The 17,845-nt window shown below is 27.1% G+C and overlaps 1 protein-coding gene across 6 annotated transcripts in view; it reads right to left on the bottom strand.

Moving 5' to 3' along the window:
- Positions 1 to 17,845, bottom strand: part of LOC129976680 (E3 ubiquitin-protein ligase Arkadia-like) — a 47,321-nt gene that overhangs the window by 12,073 nt on the left and 17,403 nt on the right. For 5 of the 6 annotated variants that reach the window (XM_056090379.1, XM_056090380.1, XM_056090381.1 and 2 more), the window contains 7 exons: positions 16,146 to 16,305; positions 14,572 to 14,619; positions 11,116 to 11,319; positions 8,745 to 8,919; positions 6,065 to 6,155; positions 2,589 to 2,800; positions 1,653 to 1,717 (listed from right to left, as the gene is read on the bottom strand). In XM_056090379.1, coding sequence (XP_055946354.1) covers positions 1,653 to 1,717; positions 2,589 to 2,800; positions 6,065 to 6,155; positions 8,745 to 8,919; positions 11,116 to 11,319; positions 14,572 to 14,619; positions 16,146 to 16,305 — 955 coding nt within the window. The remainder of the gene's footprint in view (positions 1 to 1,652; positions 1,718 to 2,588; positions 2,801 to 6,064; positions 6,156 to 8,744; positions 8,920 to 11,115; positions 11,320 to 14,571; positions 14,620 to 16,145; positions 16,306 to 17,845) is intronic. The other variant, XM_056090384.1, reaches the window with a different exon arrangement.

Raw genomic sequence — 17,845 nt, 5'->3', positions numbered from 1 at the left:
GTCAATTTTATGTGCAATGTCCTCTAGTTTTACATGCTAGTGTATTAACATAAATACATATTTTTATAATAATAAAAATAAATTAAATCTTATAATATATCATTCAATTTTTTAAAAATTATGGATACTTGTGTGTTAAATGCATGGTAGCCATGACTCACCAAATGATGTTATGTTCATTGCATTTATTGATTAAATAATTGCCCCTCCTCCCAAGAAAATCCCAAAGATGATATATTATTGATTATGTTAGGGGATAACATGCAGTTAATAAATAAATATAAGATAATGATTAAGAAAGGAATTAAGAAAGTGATAGAATAAAAACATAGTCTTGTGTAATCTTTGAGGTGAAAGGCAATTTATGACGAAGTTTCAATTCATCAAGACTGGCCATCATTTCAGCTGTTTGAATGTCCCCGACATTTTCAGACATTTTAAGAAATTTCCCACATCTTTAGGATTTTCTAATATTTTTCCGAATGATGATACTTTATTGTATTTTCCTTAATTATTTCACAATATGTTCTTAACTGTATTTGAAAAATTGTTCTACTCTTTTAACTAAAATTTAATTCTCCGAAAAAATTACTTTTACTTATTGAATATCAGATCTCCCCAATTTTTTGCAAATATCTTAACTAACACTACAAGATACATGCCCATCTAGACAGACTTTTAGCCAACCAGTCATATCATGGAACTATTTGTTAAATTTACTAACAAAAAATGCAGTAAAAAATATATGCACATTGGTAGAGTGCTAAAGTATGAAATGATTTGTTTCCTTCCAGTGGGGTCTCTTATCTTTACTGTTTACCAAAACAGCAGTCAGAAATAGTAGTGAAACTGCCCACATCATAAAAATTATTAGAATTAACTTTATGATTAATATATGGATTTTTACAAAAATGACTTTAAAAATGTAATGTATTTACTCCCATACAACTGAGAAATGTACATCAACTGCATTAATAATAGAAAAATCACCCTTAACAGATTTCAATACTTTCTTTTAAATTATGTGAAAAAATAAAAATTATAACTGTGATGCATAGTTAAATTCTATAAACGATTTTATATTTATATAGAAAAACTATTGATATGTCAGTAAAAATTCCATTAAAAAAGTCTTCTTTATGGATATATATATTAAATCTCTTTAAAATATAAAAAATATTACATTCAAATTTCTGGGATTATTTTAAATTTACTCAGCAGAAAAAGAAAAGAAAAATGCTAATTCATGGCATTTTACTTCAAAATCTGGTTAATAAGTGTCATATGCCAAAGAAAAACTATTTATGAATTTGGGAATGCACATTGACTTATTATAAAAAGGGAAGCTTGGATTATACTATTAAAAAAAGGAACTACTGTAATTATTCTATAAATAGGATGTTGGAAGTTAATAAGTCAATCAACAATTTTTAATTAAAATATTTTTAGACAGAATATTATAAAATATTATATCTGAACTCATTAAGGTATATATCATACTAATTAAACATTATATTTGAATATTATTAACTTCACATATTCAAAATAACCAAAAACGAATGCTCTTTTTTTATTTTTTTAATTCCTGCTTAAAGTGATTGCTTAAAACATAATTAAATTATTACATTAAAAAAAAAATCAACTTTACTTACATTTGCATAAGCACACTATGTTGATGGAATCGTCTTCTATTAACTTCTTGCATACGTTGCTGAGACTGAAAAAAAAAATCATTTATTTACAAAAAAATAAATAATAATTCAAAATCACCATTCCTAATTATTCCTAAGAAAAAGAAATTGAGCAGGAAAAATATTTGCCTTTTAACACAAAACATCAACAATTAATTTATTGCTATTATTTATCCATAAGTTCTTTCTTTTATTTTTAAGAAGAAAGATTCTTTTCCCTTGTGAATTCATCAGACGGATTGAAAGTACTTAAAGACATGCTGAAGAAATTAGATATTGACTGGCTCATAAGAAATAGGTGTCAAAATGTTTTGAGCCTCAAAACATCCTTTAAAATTCAAGAGACTAAATTTGTAAAACTAAGTATGGTAAAACTAAACATATGGCATATGCCTGCATAAAAAGAATTTAATATTTTTCAATATTAAATGCATAAAAAAACCAGCAGGACTTGTCTCCTCATTGAGTGTTTCAGCTATCAGGTTTATATGTTTCTGGAAGTACAGACCAATTCCTTGTTGTCGACACTATAGATGTCAAATTTGTGTAATAAATGTTATTGGGCCAACTCGCTTTATTTTAAAGTTGTCATGTTAGCATATATTCGAACAACTGAACAGACAGATTTCTTCTGGATGGATTTCGCACAAAATTTAAGAGAAATCTACAAATTTGATGTAAAAACAGTATATTAAATTTCAAAGTATTTTGGAGTTATCTTTGTCACAGATAGACATTTTCAAACTCAAGGAGATTTTTCCGAAGCATGGAGATTTATCAAAATTTCAAGTTTAAATTTTTGGTGATCACCAAACTGTGTCTATATTCCGTATACCAGAAAATTGGGAGGGGGGGGGGAGAGAAATTAGGCTAATTTCACTGGATGATGGTGCTTACCTGCCAGATTCTTGAATGAGTAGGATTCATCCTCACCAAGCTAGGAGGAGGGTGGGGATGCATAGTTGATGGATCATGGTGGTTGGAAGGAGTTGAGACAGTGACAGAATGGTAAATCTGGTCGAATGTTGGCTGGTTATTTAGAGCAGGATGATGATGAACAGGATTATGCACACCAGTAGGCACATAACTGAATTGTGGACTTGAAGGAGCTGCAAAACAAAACTTATCTCAACACACCATCCAATTATATGAAAACTATGCTTCAAGTATTTCTATTTTATATATTATAAATACCATACAGAAAATGAATTCATATATATCACTGATTCATATATAAAAAAAAACATTAAAATACAGTAAAACTGTAAAAAATTTAATTATACAAGTGAATTCAAACCCATATGCTTATGATGCTTTAAAGATATACTAAAAAACAATCTTATTTCTGCCCCAATATTCCTTTTTTTTTCTCTCTCTCTCTTACATTAGAATTTGTGCATAAATTGTAAATTATACTTTAATAGCAATAACATTTTTAAGGAAAATTGATTATATAAATAAACATTTAATATTTACATAATTATATTGCAAATATTTAATTAGTTCAGACATCTATATGTATTTATAGATGAATTTTAATTTCTTTCCGAAATTAAGGCATTGTAGCGGATGGTTATGAGCGCAGATAGAACCTGGGACCTTGTGGTTAGCAGCCAAATAACAAGACCACAATACAAAAATAATTATTCATTTAGCTGGCTTATAAGCTTTCACCACAGACTCTCCATCCAGTGAGTTGGAGGTGAGACAAACGATATGGCTAGTGAGTGGTGATGTATCATGGCTGTTGAGTTTAATGCGTCTTACCCCTTTTGATTTGGCGAGAGTGTGTGTGAGTGGTTGCTGTTACGTCAAGTGAGTCTGACGACTTTGGGTTGCTGCGTCAAGTGAATCTGACGACTTTGGTTTGCTGTGGGTAGATGGTGCCACAACAGCTGAATGAAGATTAAAGGTTCATCGTCTGAGGTCACCAATGTAGCGGATCGGTATGAGCGAGGATAGAACCTGGGACCTTGTGGTTTGCAGCCGAGTAACAAAATCACAATACAAAAGTAATTACTCATGTATCGCAGCTACAAAGCTTTCACCACAGCATACTGATGTAAAGAATAAAAATTAAACTAAATGTCGGAAGTCACTGAATGATGGAATTTCACACTAATGAATGATGACTTCTTTAAATTACTCAAAGATCTGATAAAGCATATTTTGCATGTTTTTTGAGAATATTAAAAACTGTTAAGAAAATGTCTAAAGTCTGTTAAGAAATTATCTATACATATAAAATGCTAAAGTAGATACAAAATCAAGCTAAATTTGTAAATCATGAATCAGCACATTTGGACTTTTTGCATGCTTGCTTCGGCCAAAAATCGTTATATCTTTTGTTGTAAGATAGTATGAAAAAATGAGTTTAAATTAAGCTAGTAAAAATTGAGAAATTACAGCAAATGAAAATATTGAAGCATTATTTGCAAGATGTTATATCGAGTCAAACTGAATGGAATAAAGGTGTAAATCTTTTTTGAGTATGGAGTGAAGTTTCTGAAATATGAGATTATTGGCAATTAATTTTGCCACTTTGAAGAATGTTCTACTATTATTGCACCCAAGTACAATATAAAATAATATGATAAAAAAAATAGCATCTTTTTGAGATATGATGTAATTTATCAAAATTTATTGACATGACTAAATCTTATTAACACTTGCCATCTAAAACATATATTTCAAAGTTATTAATATTATATCAACCATTTTGATGAAATACATCTTTTTAAAACAAAGGAAAAGAAGCACATTCACTTTTAATTTTAAACATCTTAGAATTACATATTTTTACTTTCTAACATTTACATACGTCTCTTGACTAGATTAATTAATTCCCATTAAAATCTGAATTTTGGGCATTTTAATTTTAGAAATTGACGATTTAGATTTTATTAACTGATAAAAAGTTAATGCTAAACAATATCATGTAATTTAAATTATTTAACTTTACTTTCAGTAATTAATTTATAATTTAATATTACTAGCAGAAGTACACAACAAAGCAAAGCAAAAGAAGTGCAAGCAAAATGAGCTAGAATCATGTAATATTGCCATAAGAATAGCCTGTTCCTTAGGGTTTGATATGTGAAGCGAGCAGGAATGTATGCCCCTAGTTCTTAGTAATTCAAGTGATTTTGTACCTAATATGTATGTAATTATTGAGTTTAAAATAATAATTGAGCATATAATTCTTCTTCAATAAACATACATTCATTTAATTATGAAGTGAGTAGATGATGACAATAATGACAAACATTAAGTTTCAATAAAAAACCAACATGAAGAAAGGAAGGCAAAACATGAAAACATTAGAAAGAAGATTGGAAGTTTTTTTACACAATTTATATGTTATCTATTGCTGTTTGTATAGATTTTGAATGAACATGTTTTTTATTCATCTCATTCATTTAATGGCATAGATTTTAGATTCACTACTTTTTATTCAATACATTTTATTCTTTCCCCTACTCATGAAGCCATGTTTATATCTGACATTTTTTTAATTTATATAACCCTGAAACAAATTTTTATATATGAACATAACTAATTTTGAAACCAGACTTGATTTAAAGCTTCCATATATTTAGCATAATAAAGAAGAAAAAAGAATGATATAATAAAACAAGAAAAAAAATATTTCTTTCAAAATTTACCCAGATTTACTTTTAAATTGAATTAAATGCAATTATAAGAAATTGAGAGAAAAAATATTTTATAATTCCACTTAAAAAATTCCAAATTATAGCTTTAAATACTCTGAAAATGAGTAACATTTTCAAAAACATTGTAACATATAAAATAATTGCTTCCCATATAAAGACACTTCATTAAAAAAAAATGCATGCTGCAGTACATACTAAAAAATGAGATAGGAAAATTAAGTCATAGATCTAAAAGAGGAGACCCATAAACAGAAATAATAAAAACTCATGATATAAAATTTGAAAAAACCCTAGATTTAGATAAGTATATCTAATAAAAATTTTCAACTACAACCCATTTTAAATCATTTAAGCTTCCCCTCAGAATGATTTTGAAATAAAGGCAAAACTAATTTCAAACTACTTAACTATCTAAAAAATACTACTCTCTAAACATTAATTTTAAAAAAAAAAAAAAGTAAAGGAAAAAAGTTAAACTAAAATTGGGTTTTAGTACCTCTGCCTGCAGTCATGCCTGAAAAGAAGGTAAGTGCCCAACACAGTTCTAATGAATACAAGCAGCGTAAAAGATAAAAAGAGAAATCTTACCATACTTAACAAAGATACATTGTCATACTATCAAAGATTTATTAAATAATGTATTTATTTATAAACAGATAAAATATATATAATAAAAAATAGTAAAAACTGAAGTTTTACTTGGATAAAGATTATGGTGCGGATGCAGGCATCGAGTTCGTGTAGGTAGGCAACCAAATGCAAGGCAGGGATTAGGAACAGGAGCCGAACCCTTATGGAAATATGATATAATTAACAATCATCCACCATCATTTAAAACTGATTTATATCAAAAATTATTATCTTACATTAATAAAAACCTGAAATTTCTTAATTTAAATACATATTGTTTTTAAAAAAATAACACCTTAATCCGTAAAAATTTCATTAAAAAGAAATCTTTAAAAGCACAAAAAGTAAAGTCCTACAGTAACAAGTACAGGGTGGGCAAAAAGTTCATAATAACTTTAAAAAATTCATAAAACCTAAAAAAATATCCAAACTAAAAAAACAGTTTGCAGGTTTGGTATCAATAAGTCACAGTTTTTTTTTTTTTTTTAGATAAGATTAATTAATTCAAAATAAGATTAAATAATAATAAGATTAAAAAATTAATTCAAAAAACACGACAGGTAGCATTTTGTACATAAGTGAAAGAAAAGATGCATAAATAACAAAAATAATGTTATTAAATCATTCATTACAGCAATATGTGCTCCATATGTCCACCACTACAGGTAATAATACATTGCAGGTGTGTCACAAATCCCGCAGCGGCAGAGTGCAGCATGTCCGGCTGTATCATGACAGTTTTCGGTAGACTGGATGGATGGGATCGAAACTTGCAAAGTCTACTAATGATAACTAATGTCGCAATGGAGCAAAAAATGAGCTTCATCTGTCCACAAGATGTTAAAGACTCAGAAGGGATCTCGTCCAATTTTGGAGAGAACCCATCTCGCAAATGCTTCTATCTTTATGGTATCCGAAGGCAAAAGTTTATGGCAATACTGTAATTTCTTTGGATACTGATGAAGAACTCTATGAAGAATGTTATGTATCAAGGATGGTGGTAAGCCCAAGTGTCAGCCAGCTTCCTGTGTACTGCTAATCCCTGCAGTGGATTCTGACGCTAATGTTTCCATTCGGCTACAATACTTACCAAACATATTCCCCATAGACTTGGTTGTCTGGACCTTACATGATCCTCCAACAATCCAGTTTCCTCAAATCGCTGAACAAACTTTATGAAGCCTGCCACTGTTCAAGACTCTTTTTCAGGCTTCAAACTTTTCTGTAGCCAGTTGCTGATTCCTTGTTCACTTACATTTCATGCAACGGAGAACTAGTTCTAGATCAAGAGCGTATCTCATTTGCATGTTTCCAACTAAGTTGTACCAGCACCATCAGTTGGCTTTTTTCACCTTATCTTAAACAAGTAATAAAAAAATAAAAAAATTTAAGTCAATTCTAATTTTGTAAGAATTGAACTCGCATTCTTCACCTTCACATGAAAAATACTGAAATTCTTTCATTTTACCGATTGAGCTACTGCCTGTTGATTTCAATTTTCATTACAAACTGCTAAAACTCTATTTAAAGTATTAAAAATTAACTAAATTTAATAATTAATGAATTAAATATTTGAAAAACTGTATTAACATGTCATCCACTACAAGTTTTAAAAAATGTATTTGAACTTGAGTGGATGAATAAAAAGTATTTTATTAACGATTGAAAAATTGAATAAGATATATAAATATATATAGGGAGAGTGTGAACTAATAGTAGGAATTGAAAAAAAAAATCCCGTATTCCATCAATACTTAACCTGCAAACCGTTTTTTATTTCGGATATTTTTTTGGGTTTTATGAATTTTTTAAGTTTTTACGGACTTTAGTTCTACTATTTCCAAAAATAGCAGAAAGTCTTCTATTTCATGGGTTGACCATACTTATTCCTTACTTGAATATTTCTTATTTGTATAAATAATCAGATAAAAAGTAACAGCATATTCCCTTCAGCCATGACAGAGGATGGCCACAAGGGATTCTCTCATAACAAATCAGATTACTAGAATTAAGTAATTCTTCTGATATAGAAAATTGAAATGAAACTCTAAACAGGTCTAGTTCTGCTACTAACATGAATAGAACAAAGTCTTCTGCCTCATGAGTTAACAATACTTATTCCTCATCATCACATAGTAATTTTCGAATTCATAGTGATGTTATAATTAAAGATTTTAAATAGATTTCAAGAATTAATACGACTGATGCATACTTATGGGTTTGGAAACTCAGCTCAATATATCAATGAGAATGAGAGAGCTAGTTAAAAAAGAGAGAAACTGAACAAAAAAATTCTCCAGTGCAGTATTTATTTCAATACAGTGAGGCGTCATTCCAAAAGAAAAACCAAAGGACATCGAAGACGACATAAGAAAAGTAGTCAAAAGAAAAGCCTCTAACCCCATTCCAATAGTTGAAAAAATGTAAGCTCTAGAAGATCAGGATATTTCAAAGTATGAAATTAACAGCAGAAACCAAAATCAAATTAGTCAATCTAAAAAGAAATTTTCAAAATTTCCTAAAATTCTGAATAAATGTTATAAGACTTACAAAATTATTATTGAATAAGTATATATCTTTTTTATAATATTTCATTACATTACACATTAATTCAGACTTAATTTAACAATAGATCACATGATATATACAAATACTATATTACATTTTAAAAAATAAAAAATTTGCAAAAAGAGTCGAAAATCATTTATATATATATATATTTAAAAATTATAAAAATTGAAGCACTCACAAGAGTTCTGAGTCCCGTATCGGGAGTTTCGTGGAAAGGAATCGATGGCTGATTAGTTGAATGATAGCGGCAACTGGAAAACTGAACAACAGGATAAACAGGGGGATGTCTATTATCTGGAAAGGTATCCCAATAGGATGGAGGACTTGGATTACGTTCAGACACAACATTACAACTGAAATAAAACAAAACATTTTTAGAATTAACTTAATGTCAATGAGGATCTAGAAAACTCTTGAAATGTGTTTAAAAAAAAGACAAAAATGAGTTATTCCTAAAATGGTGACATTAAAATTGAAGAAGTTTCATTTACACATTCTAAGAAATCATCCATATCAATTTATATCTAAATACTTTAAAATAATAAAGAATAAAATAATTCCCCAGCCCTATCACCAGTCTCCAATTTTGTTAATTTCTTTTTTTCATAACATATGAAATGACATTCCACCATCCTTTATTCCAGAAATAAATTCAAAAAAAACCACTTCATCATACATTCTCTATGCAAAAAAATCCACGACAGCCACAATCATTCAGCCTAATCGTATTATTGTAACAATAAAGAAATTTTTATTTCAAATAAAAGCAATAAATCATCAATGGCTGTCTGCCTTCTTTCCTCTGGGAGATTAGGAGACGAAAGAGGGGTGGAGTAGATAGACTGGGAAACAATTCAGCTTAATTAAAAAGCTGAATTTGGTGTCCCATGATAACATTAAAAAATATTATAACAAGAAGAAAAAAAAAATTACACCATCTCAAAATTTTAAAAATTATCTTTTTTTTTCCCCCTATACCAAGTTAATAATCATGTGAATTTTTGTTACATTTTTATAAAAATTTTGTCTGATTTCCAATGATAGATCACATTTCTGCCCTGAAGTTCAAACCGTTTTCATTATTTTATCAAATATAAAATAACACGATTTTCTTCCATTGTTGAAAAACAAAGTACAAGATAATATCTGTGTAATTTACGAGATATGCCTAAAGAATGGAAGTTATAATTCCGGGAAAGAAGATAGACGAACCAGATATTTACGTTTCGATTAGTGACATGATATCATGGGACTGATCTCCATTAGAAAGGTTTATGTACACAACAGACAGAGCATATATAAGAGACAATTAAAATAACATAGCCTTAATATCTAAAAATTTGGTGGAATCACAGACACGAAATTATATTTATACGATTTAAAGAAATTCAATATAACTAATATTGTCAGCAAAACAGCTAATAACCAAAGGCGAATAGTTTAAAAAGAAAAGTCCACTCTATTGTAACTAAAACTGATTGAGCTGAAAATTTGAATTTTACTAGTTTCTAAAATTGCAATATTTTAAACCATTCAAGAAGATGCATCCATCAGGGTTCAGAGTTTTCCCCAAGCCTGATTGGTCTAAGATTATGAAAATATTGATTTTTTTAAAAATTGTAAGTAATATTTAAAACCTTACATTTTAACTATTTCTTTTTTTATTTAAAAGTTGGTGTGACAATAGTATTTCATAAAATAGGATTCATTCGGAAAATAAAATTTTATTACTTGCATCATTTAAGATCTTTTGGAAATAAAACTAAAAATTGAATTTAACGATGAATCTGAGAAATTTTTATTGAATAATTCTTTGAGATATTGCAGAAATTATGAAAATTATTCTGTATTGCATATAAAAACTCATTACCAAATGATTCTGTTTTCTGAACTCATATTTAAAGAGAGAAATCATGCTTGATTTCAGGGGGGGGGGATGTATTAGTTGAAGTTTCATCATTTCCACTTTAATTTGGAATTCACATTTTACAGAAGCTGACAGAAAATTGGAGATATATAGCACAATGAACAGAACAGTTTAAAGCTTCTATAATTGTATGAGAAACATGACTCAAAATCTGAAGCTTAAAAATATTTTCCTAAAGAAGCTATTAAGAAACCAAGGTACATAAAATGTTTAATTGAAAATTTTAACAAGCATTAATCTTAGAGAAACAGCTGATCACCAATGGCAGATAGTGCAATATGAAAAGAAAGAACAAGGAAAATGTACACTTATTTCACAGATTTCTATGATAGATTTTTCTGCTGAGATTTATTTGCAGTACTTACAAACAAATTCAACTACCTTTCTGAAGAATGGGAATTGCTATTTAAATGAAATGCATAAAAGTTAATAATTCAATATTATAATATAATATTGTAATATATATTATAATGTTTAATCTATAATAAAATAATTCATGAAAATTTTATAAACAAGATGCAATTCATTAGTTGTACAAAAGATGAGGGTTAACACACTAAACTAAGCAAAAATCATTTATTTTTTTTTAATATCCTACATTCAAAACAATCAGAATACATACCCCACAGTACTGTTTATTGTGGGAGCTGTTGATCTGCTAACAGCAGCAGAAGTTGATTGAGTATCATCATCAGACTGTGTCAAATCAACCACAATAGGTCGTTCTAATTTGATACCCAGATTCCGCGTAGCACGAGCTGCATTAGAAGTATTACTTTGGGAAACAGTGCGATTGGTCCTACCTCTCACAGCTTTTGAAACAGGTCTGAAAAATGAATGAATAAAACTTTAAACACATTGCAAGAGATTCTTAAATTATGCAATAATAAAATTTAAAATAAAACTTTCATCTCTTCTTTTATTAAATACAAAGAGATAATGATCTAATTTTTTCTGGTTATAAATAGTGAAAATATAAAAAAAATTTAAATATATAATAATTATATAATAAGAGAGTAAAGGAATAGTTATAATAATTTATGGAAAATTCTTTGTATTTTTTTTTATTTCTGATTTTCTGATGTATCTATAATCAAATTCTTTCATTCAAAATGTGCATAATAATCAAATCCCTTCATTCATAATATACATAAAAAAATTAATTGTTCATGTAGTGCATTCAGATTTTTTTTCAAAATTTGTTCCCTTTTAAAATTAAGTTGTAACAAACCTGGGACAAATAGTAAAAATAAAAATAAGAATACTTAAAATTAATCTCTTGTTATTATTCCTTTATAATTAATGTACATAAGACATCTGACAATTATTATGACTAGGCATAATGATAATAAACTATATCATACGAATTACAGTAAAATAAAGATAAAATTTATTTAAACAATCAACATATTCTTCTCTTTCAGAATCACAGTTAAAGTAAAGAAATGATTAAATACTTTATACTATACACATTTTGTATCTAAATTTTGGAATTAAGCAATTTCCTTTACCATGGCTATGACCAACAGTGGCAATATTTCAGCTTTAGGACTAAAGGTACCAGTTTTCCTCATCAGTATTCCTCAGTGGATTATGATTATTTAAATCAGGATCCACTGAGGAGCCTATGTGTAAATTGATCGAGTGAACACTGAATCCCTTAGGACCAAATGTTATCCCCAATGCTGTGGTGCAGAACCGTTGAATGAGGGTACCATTTCAGGCACTATCCTAATTATCTAAATGCTATTCAAAAGTAAGAGGTTTGTAACAAAATAACCCTGGTGTTATTTCAAAATGGAATATTAATGTAATGTACTTTATATTATATATTATCAGAGTTGCTATACACATCTCTGCAAACTAGGCAAAATCATTCTTCTTTTTCAGAAGCTGTCAAAGAGTTTAAAATCTTTTTCTTCACCCTTTCTTCCCCAGTTTACCGTTTTGAATTCCTCCCCTCCCAGTCTTTCCATTGTCCCTTCATTTCTCATTTTTATTTTAATTATGCTGACAAATTCTTTTACAGTTGCTACTTTATTAGGTAGGACAGTTAAAATGAAAATTTCTTTTTACATGAGCCTTTATTAAATTCATTCCAAATTAATGTTTTAGGGAAAGGTCGGATCATTGAGAGCACATATTAATATTTAAAGCAGATCTAACAATAAAAATCAAATATAAATCTCAGGAGTTGTTAGCATGTTATTACAAACCCCAAGATTTTATTACACTATGCCTAACTGCATAGATCAGTTTAAAAGATTTTTTTAAAATGCCATTAAAAAAAAAACTTTAGCAACTATTAGAAAAAAATTAAAGCAATTTTAGAAACTTTAATAAACAGACAAAATCAAAAAGTAAAAATATTTTTTAAAGACAATCAGCATAAATCAATATTTAGAAAATATTTTTCCTCATTAATTAGCTAAAACGGAGTGCATTTTCACAAGTTCTCACTAAACATTTTGGTTAGGCACTGATGTAACAAATGTATAAAAAAATTATATTTTAAAAAATTCCAATTAAATTTTAAAAAAAAAACACTTATGTTGTAACATGCATTACTGTCTTACAACTAACCCATATTTAATCATAGTGAAATATATTGTGAATAATATACTTTACTATAATGTGAAGCATATTAATAATAAAAAGTATTTCAATTTCAATAAAGAAACAAAAAAGCATAAGAATCCTTCCATATGAATTTTGAAAACTTTGAATATTCCAAAATAAATCATTCCTAAATAATTTTCTGTGTTGGATTTTTTTTTTTTTTCAATTAAGAAACATTGCTTTAAGGCATAAAAAATGCATTGTTGTGAAAAATGTAATAGTTTGCATTTTAATGTTTCTTTTATATATTTTCTTGTCTATACCATATATGAAAAAACAATTTGCAACTATTAGTATTTTAATTTTAATTCAAAATTGAAGCTTACTTGTAATTTATTAAAAATAAACTTACAATTTTTGATAATGCAATAAAAAGTGTGTATCACACAAGCATTCAATATAAACAATGAATTCTTTTTAAAACCATAATTTAAAATTTATTCAAAAATGATAATTTCATATGAAGTAGTTTTTTCAAATAACAGATGAAATCTCAGATACTACATACTATCTTTGCACCCCCGCACCCCCCCCCCAAAAAAAAATTAAATATACTAAAATTCTTACATTGACATCATTCTATACATTTGGAATATTCAATAAAGATTTTAACTTTCTAGAATTTAAAAGATATTCCACTTATAAATAAAAAAAAAATTAATAAAATAGGACTGTTCACAGTACCAATCAAAATGATCCCCTAAATATCACTTTTTCCTATTCATTTAAGAAAACAGCATATTCAATTATTTAAAATACTATTCTATTTTAGGTTCAATTACGGATATTAATTTTAGGAAATAAACATAAGTATAACTCATTTTTTTTAAGGTTCAATTATAGATATTAGTTTTAGAAAATAAACCAAAGTTTAACTCATTTTCTTAAGGCAATGATATCTTTAATATTCTTAGCAAAAAAATTACCAATTAAATGCCCAATAAAATCTTTCATGTTTGAATCTTTATAATTTTAATTACAATTTTGAAATAAAAAAAACTTTTTTTTTTCAAAACACAAAAAATTTTTAAATCATTAATGATAGTTCATTAATTAAAATGTAGACTTTGAATTCAGAAAACAATTTTTTAATATTCTTTTTTCTTCCTTTTTTTAAATGTGCACAAATATCTCAATAAAATCAATTTTACAACAAATATTTGTATCACCACTTTTATATCCATATATTTATTTTCTTTATTGTCAAATTTGCAGCAAGATTTTATCGGCAAAAAATATTTTTATAACTTTTACATCTGCTCTGAAAAATTATCTTTTTGTGACAAGATAATTGTTGCAAGCCATTAAAAAATGTGATACATGACTAGTGATTACAGCAATTACATCAAAAGTTTACATAAGTTGCTTTGTTTGATTTTTGATATATAATATTTTGATAAAAGAGTGAGAATAAATCTCTATAAATGGGTGTAATAAAAAAAATTATTAAAATTCAGACCTAGAATTGGTAGATGTTAGGGAGCAGGGAGTGGAACCTCCAAGAAGTCTGAAAAGTAATAAATAAACAATTACAGTACCTGCATTTTGAAAATTTTTGTTGCATATGAAATTTTAATTTCATTAAAATTAATGGAAGTAAACATTCCACAAATAGTAATGGAATTATATAACTAAACTCAGTTTCACTAAATTCATATGAACCTAAACTCAGTTTCCCTTTGGGCTCCATCGTGAAGAATTTTCTCAAAGCTAAGCTACAACAGAACATTTAAGAAACTGAATAAAATTGTGATTTAGGATAAAACATGTATTTAAATTCAAAAAAGTTTTATATTTTTATTACTAAATAATATACTTACAATAAAATATTATTAACCCCTTACCAGCTTTGGTCATACAAAAATTCAGTGTTCAGATCAAGTCAAGCTTTAAAGAATGTCTTCTACAAAAAAAATAAGCTTTCTTCTTAAAATAAATAATCTCCTCTCTAGCACTATCAAGATGTTCAGTAAAGTAGTCTAAATGGCTACTTAATTTTTCCCATATTACAGCCAAGATCACTGAAGTTATTAAACTTGCTATTAAATATATCAACATTATTTTTAGCTTTGTACCTGACTCCAGGTACTTGACAATAAGGATAAATGAAGTATACACTTTTAATTCGGACTCATTCAGTGAATCCACAAGAGAGAATCATTTACAAGCATTAAAAAATTCCGCCTTAAGTATTTCTCAACTATTCCAGGCATCTTTTTGTTCCATGAAAGCAAATTAAGGGTTCAGTAACCAAGAGCTGTCATGTAATTGTGTCCATTAATAATAGTTTATACTGCAGAAACCAGATAACTCTTATTTTGCTAAGAGTTCACAAACATTTTTTCCACTAACAATCATATTCTCTCAAGTAGTTCTTTTTTTTTTTTTTTATTAAGAGTGTTATTTGGTACCATTATTGAGAAAATAAACAAAGCAAAAAAAGGATATTTCATGTGATCTTCTAATTGATCAAGAATATCATTTTTATGTCCATACAAATTGCCCACTGATGCTCTTAAACTTCATCTTTTCCATGATTACAGCTATAGTATCATACTGTTTTTTTATTTAAAATAGGACTTCCTGTGTTAGAATAAATATTAATATTCTTACATTTATTACCTTTTTTCTTTTCAAGTCATTCCATCTCCTCAAATCATTCAAGGTATAATTATTTCTTTAATCATCCACATATTTATAATTTAACAATACATCTCAACAAGTAGAACTCATGGAAAAAAATAGTTTTCCAAATTGAAATCTGTAGACCAAATAATTGTAATTTCTTGAATAATTAACACACAAATACACAGTTGTTCATACAAAAACTTTATGACAGGAATATATAAATGACAAATGGGAATACTAATATTTAAATAATGAAATTACTACATAAACATAAGAATACCACAATTATTATAAGAAAAATAAAATACTTAATCATAGATATTATGTAATTTAAAATTAACTTACATGCATTACAATGTTGCAATAAATTATAAAAGATATATAATAATAATGTAAAATTAATACCTTGGTGGCTCAACTCCAACAACTTCCACGCTGCTATCATCATCTTCATCTGTAAAAAGGCAATCTAATTGTAAATCAGGAGCTACAGGCCAATCATTTTCTTTTCCTTTATTACAATTTTTGGCTTGGAATCTTTCATTATTTTGACTTGAGGAGGGTTCTAAGAAATAGGACAATTACAATTATATGTAAAAATTAAAGTATCTGACAATGTCTTAATGACCTAAATACTTATATAATTATTAAATAAATAATTATATACTTATATATACTTAGGATAGATATACTTATATAATTATTAAATATATAAATATTCTTAAAAGATAATTAGAACATACATATATAATAAAACAACAAAATATTTAAGGAGAAATTACTAGGAAAGGAAATAATGATAACTTTGTTTCAAATGAGTTAAATTGTCAGGAAAGATAATCAGATTTATAATTAATTTAATAACAAAATAAAATTTGAAATTATATTTACAATGCATTACTCATTAAAGTATTTTACAGAATAACTATTTTATGTATTTAGGGGTTTTTTTTTTTTTTCCCATTAATGTTTACAAATGTTATTAAGTTATGCCATATGACATATTTACAAATGTTATTATTACACCATATAAGCTTTTAAATATTATACTGTCATAGAAACTTATAGATAAAAAAACTAAACTTATATATTCATGAATAATTTGTGCAACTTTTTAACATTTCAAAATAACTGTAAACTATAAGTTCAATATACTTCATTAACTACAGCAGAACTGGTTGAAATTCCTTCTTAAAACAATAGGTTAATACTTAAAGTTTATAGAAACAACTCTTATCTCATAAAGAATAACATTGAAAAAAACATAATTTCTAAATTCAAGCTTAAATTACATATGAATAAGATAATAATAGTATGTTTAAATTAGTCCAGATAAAATTTAGGCAATACTCTTTTTGTTATATAAGTTAAGGATTAAACTAAGTTAATAATACCACAGGTAAAAATAAATCAAGAAAAAAAAATGATAAAATATTTTAGTTATACAATATGAACATCTTTGATAGTATAATTATTATTTCAGTTATAGAATAAGAATAATATAATAATAACAAGAATAGAAAATTTTTGATAGTACCAATACTCAGATCTAGCTTTATAAAACAAAAGAAAGTCATTTTTTTTAATTAGATACATTATAACCTACAATGGACACTACTACATATCACTATTATTACAACAAATTTCACGAAATTTGTTATTTTAGGAGTATTTATCCAAAAATATTACTAACAATTTGCATAATTAACAATCCTACAACTTTCTTTTTTCCTCATTTAACACAGTATGTGTCATGGATAGAATTATAGACAGTACAGACTTCCATGAAAAGAATATGAAAAAGATTTCAAATTATAAAATATATGCAGAACTGATGTGTTAAGATGGCACCTCTTATATAATTATATCTGTTAGATGATAGTAATGAAAAAGAAATAAAATTATGTTCTATATATTAAAGGAAGCTCTGTCACACTTCTTTCAATATTTTACTAGCAGATTCATCAGAAGAATCAAATTTAAGGGATTCTGAAGCTGTGATATTCTGCATAATTACTTAAAAAATAATAATTATTATTATGTAAAATCTGAATAGTCATAAAGTATTAATATATATATATAGCACAAAACCACAAAGAAGCATT

Source organism: Argiope bruennichi, chromosome 7, assembly GCF_947563725.1.
Source record: "Argiope bruennichi chromosome 7, qqArgBrue1.1, whole genome shotgun sequence".
Taxonomy (NCBI): Eukaryota; Metazoa; Arthropoda; class Arachnida; order Araneae; family Araneidae; genus Argiope; species Argiope bruennichi.
Note: the sequence above shows the minus strand (reverse complement) of the source record. Positions and strands in the feature narration are given on the sequence as shown.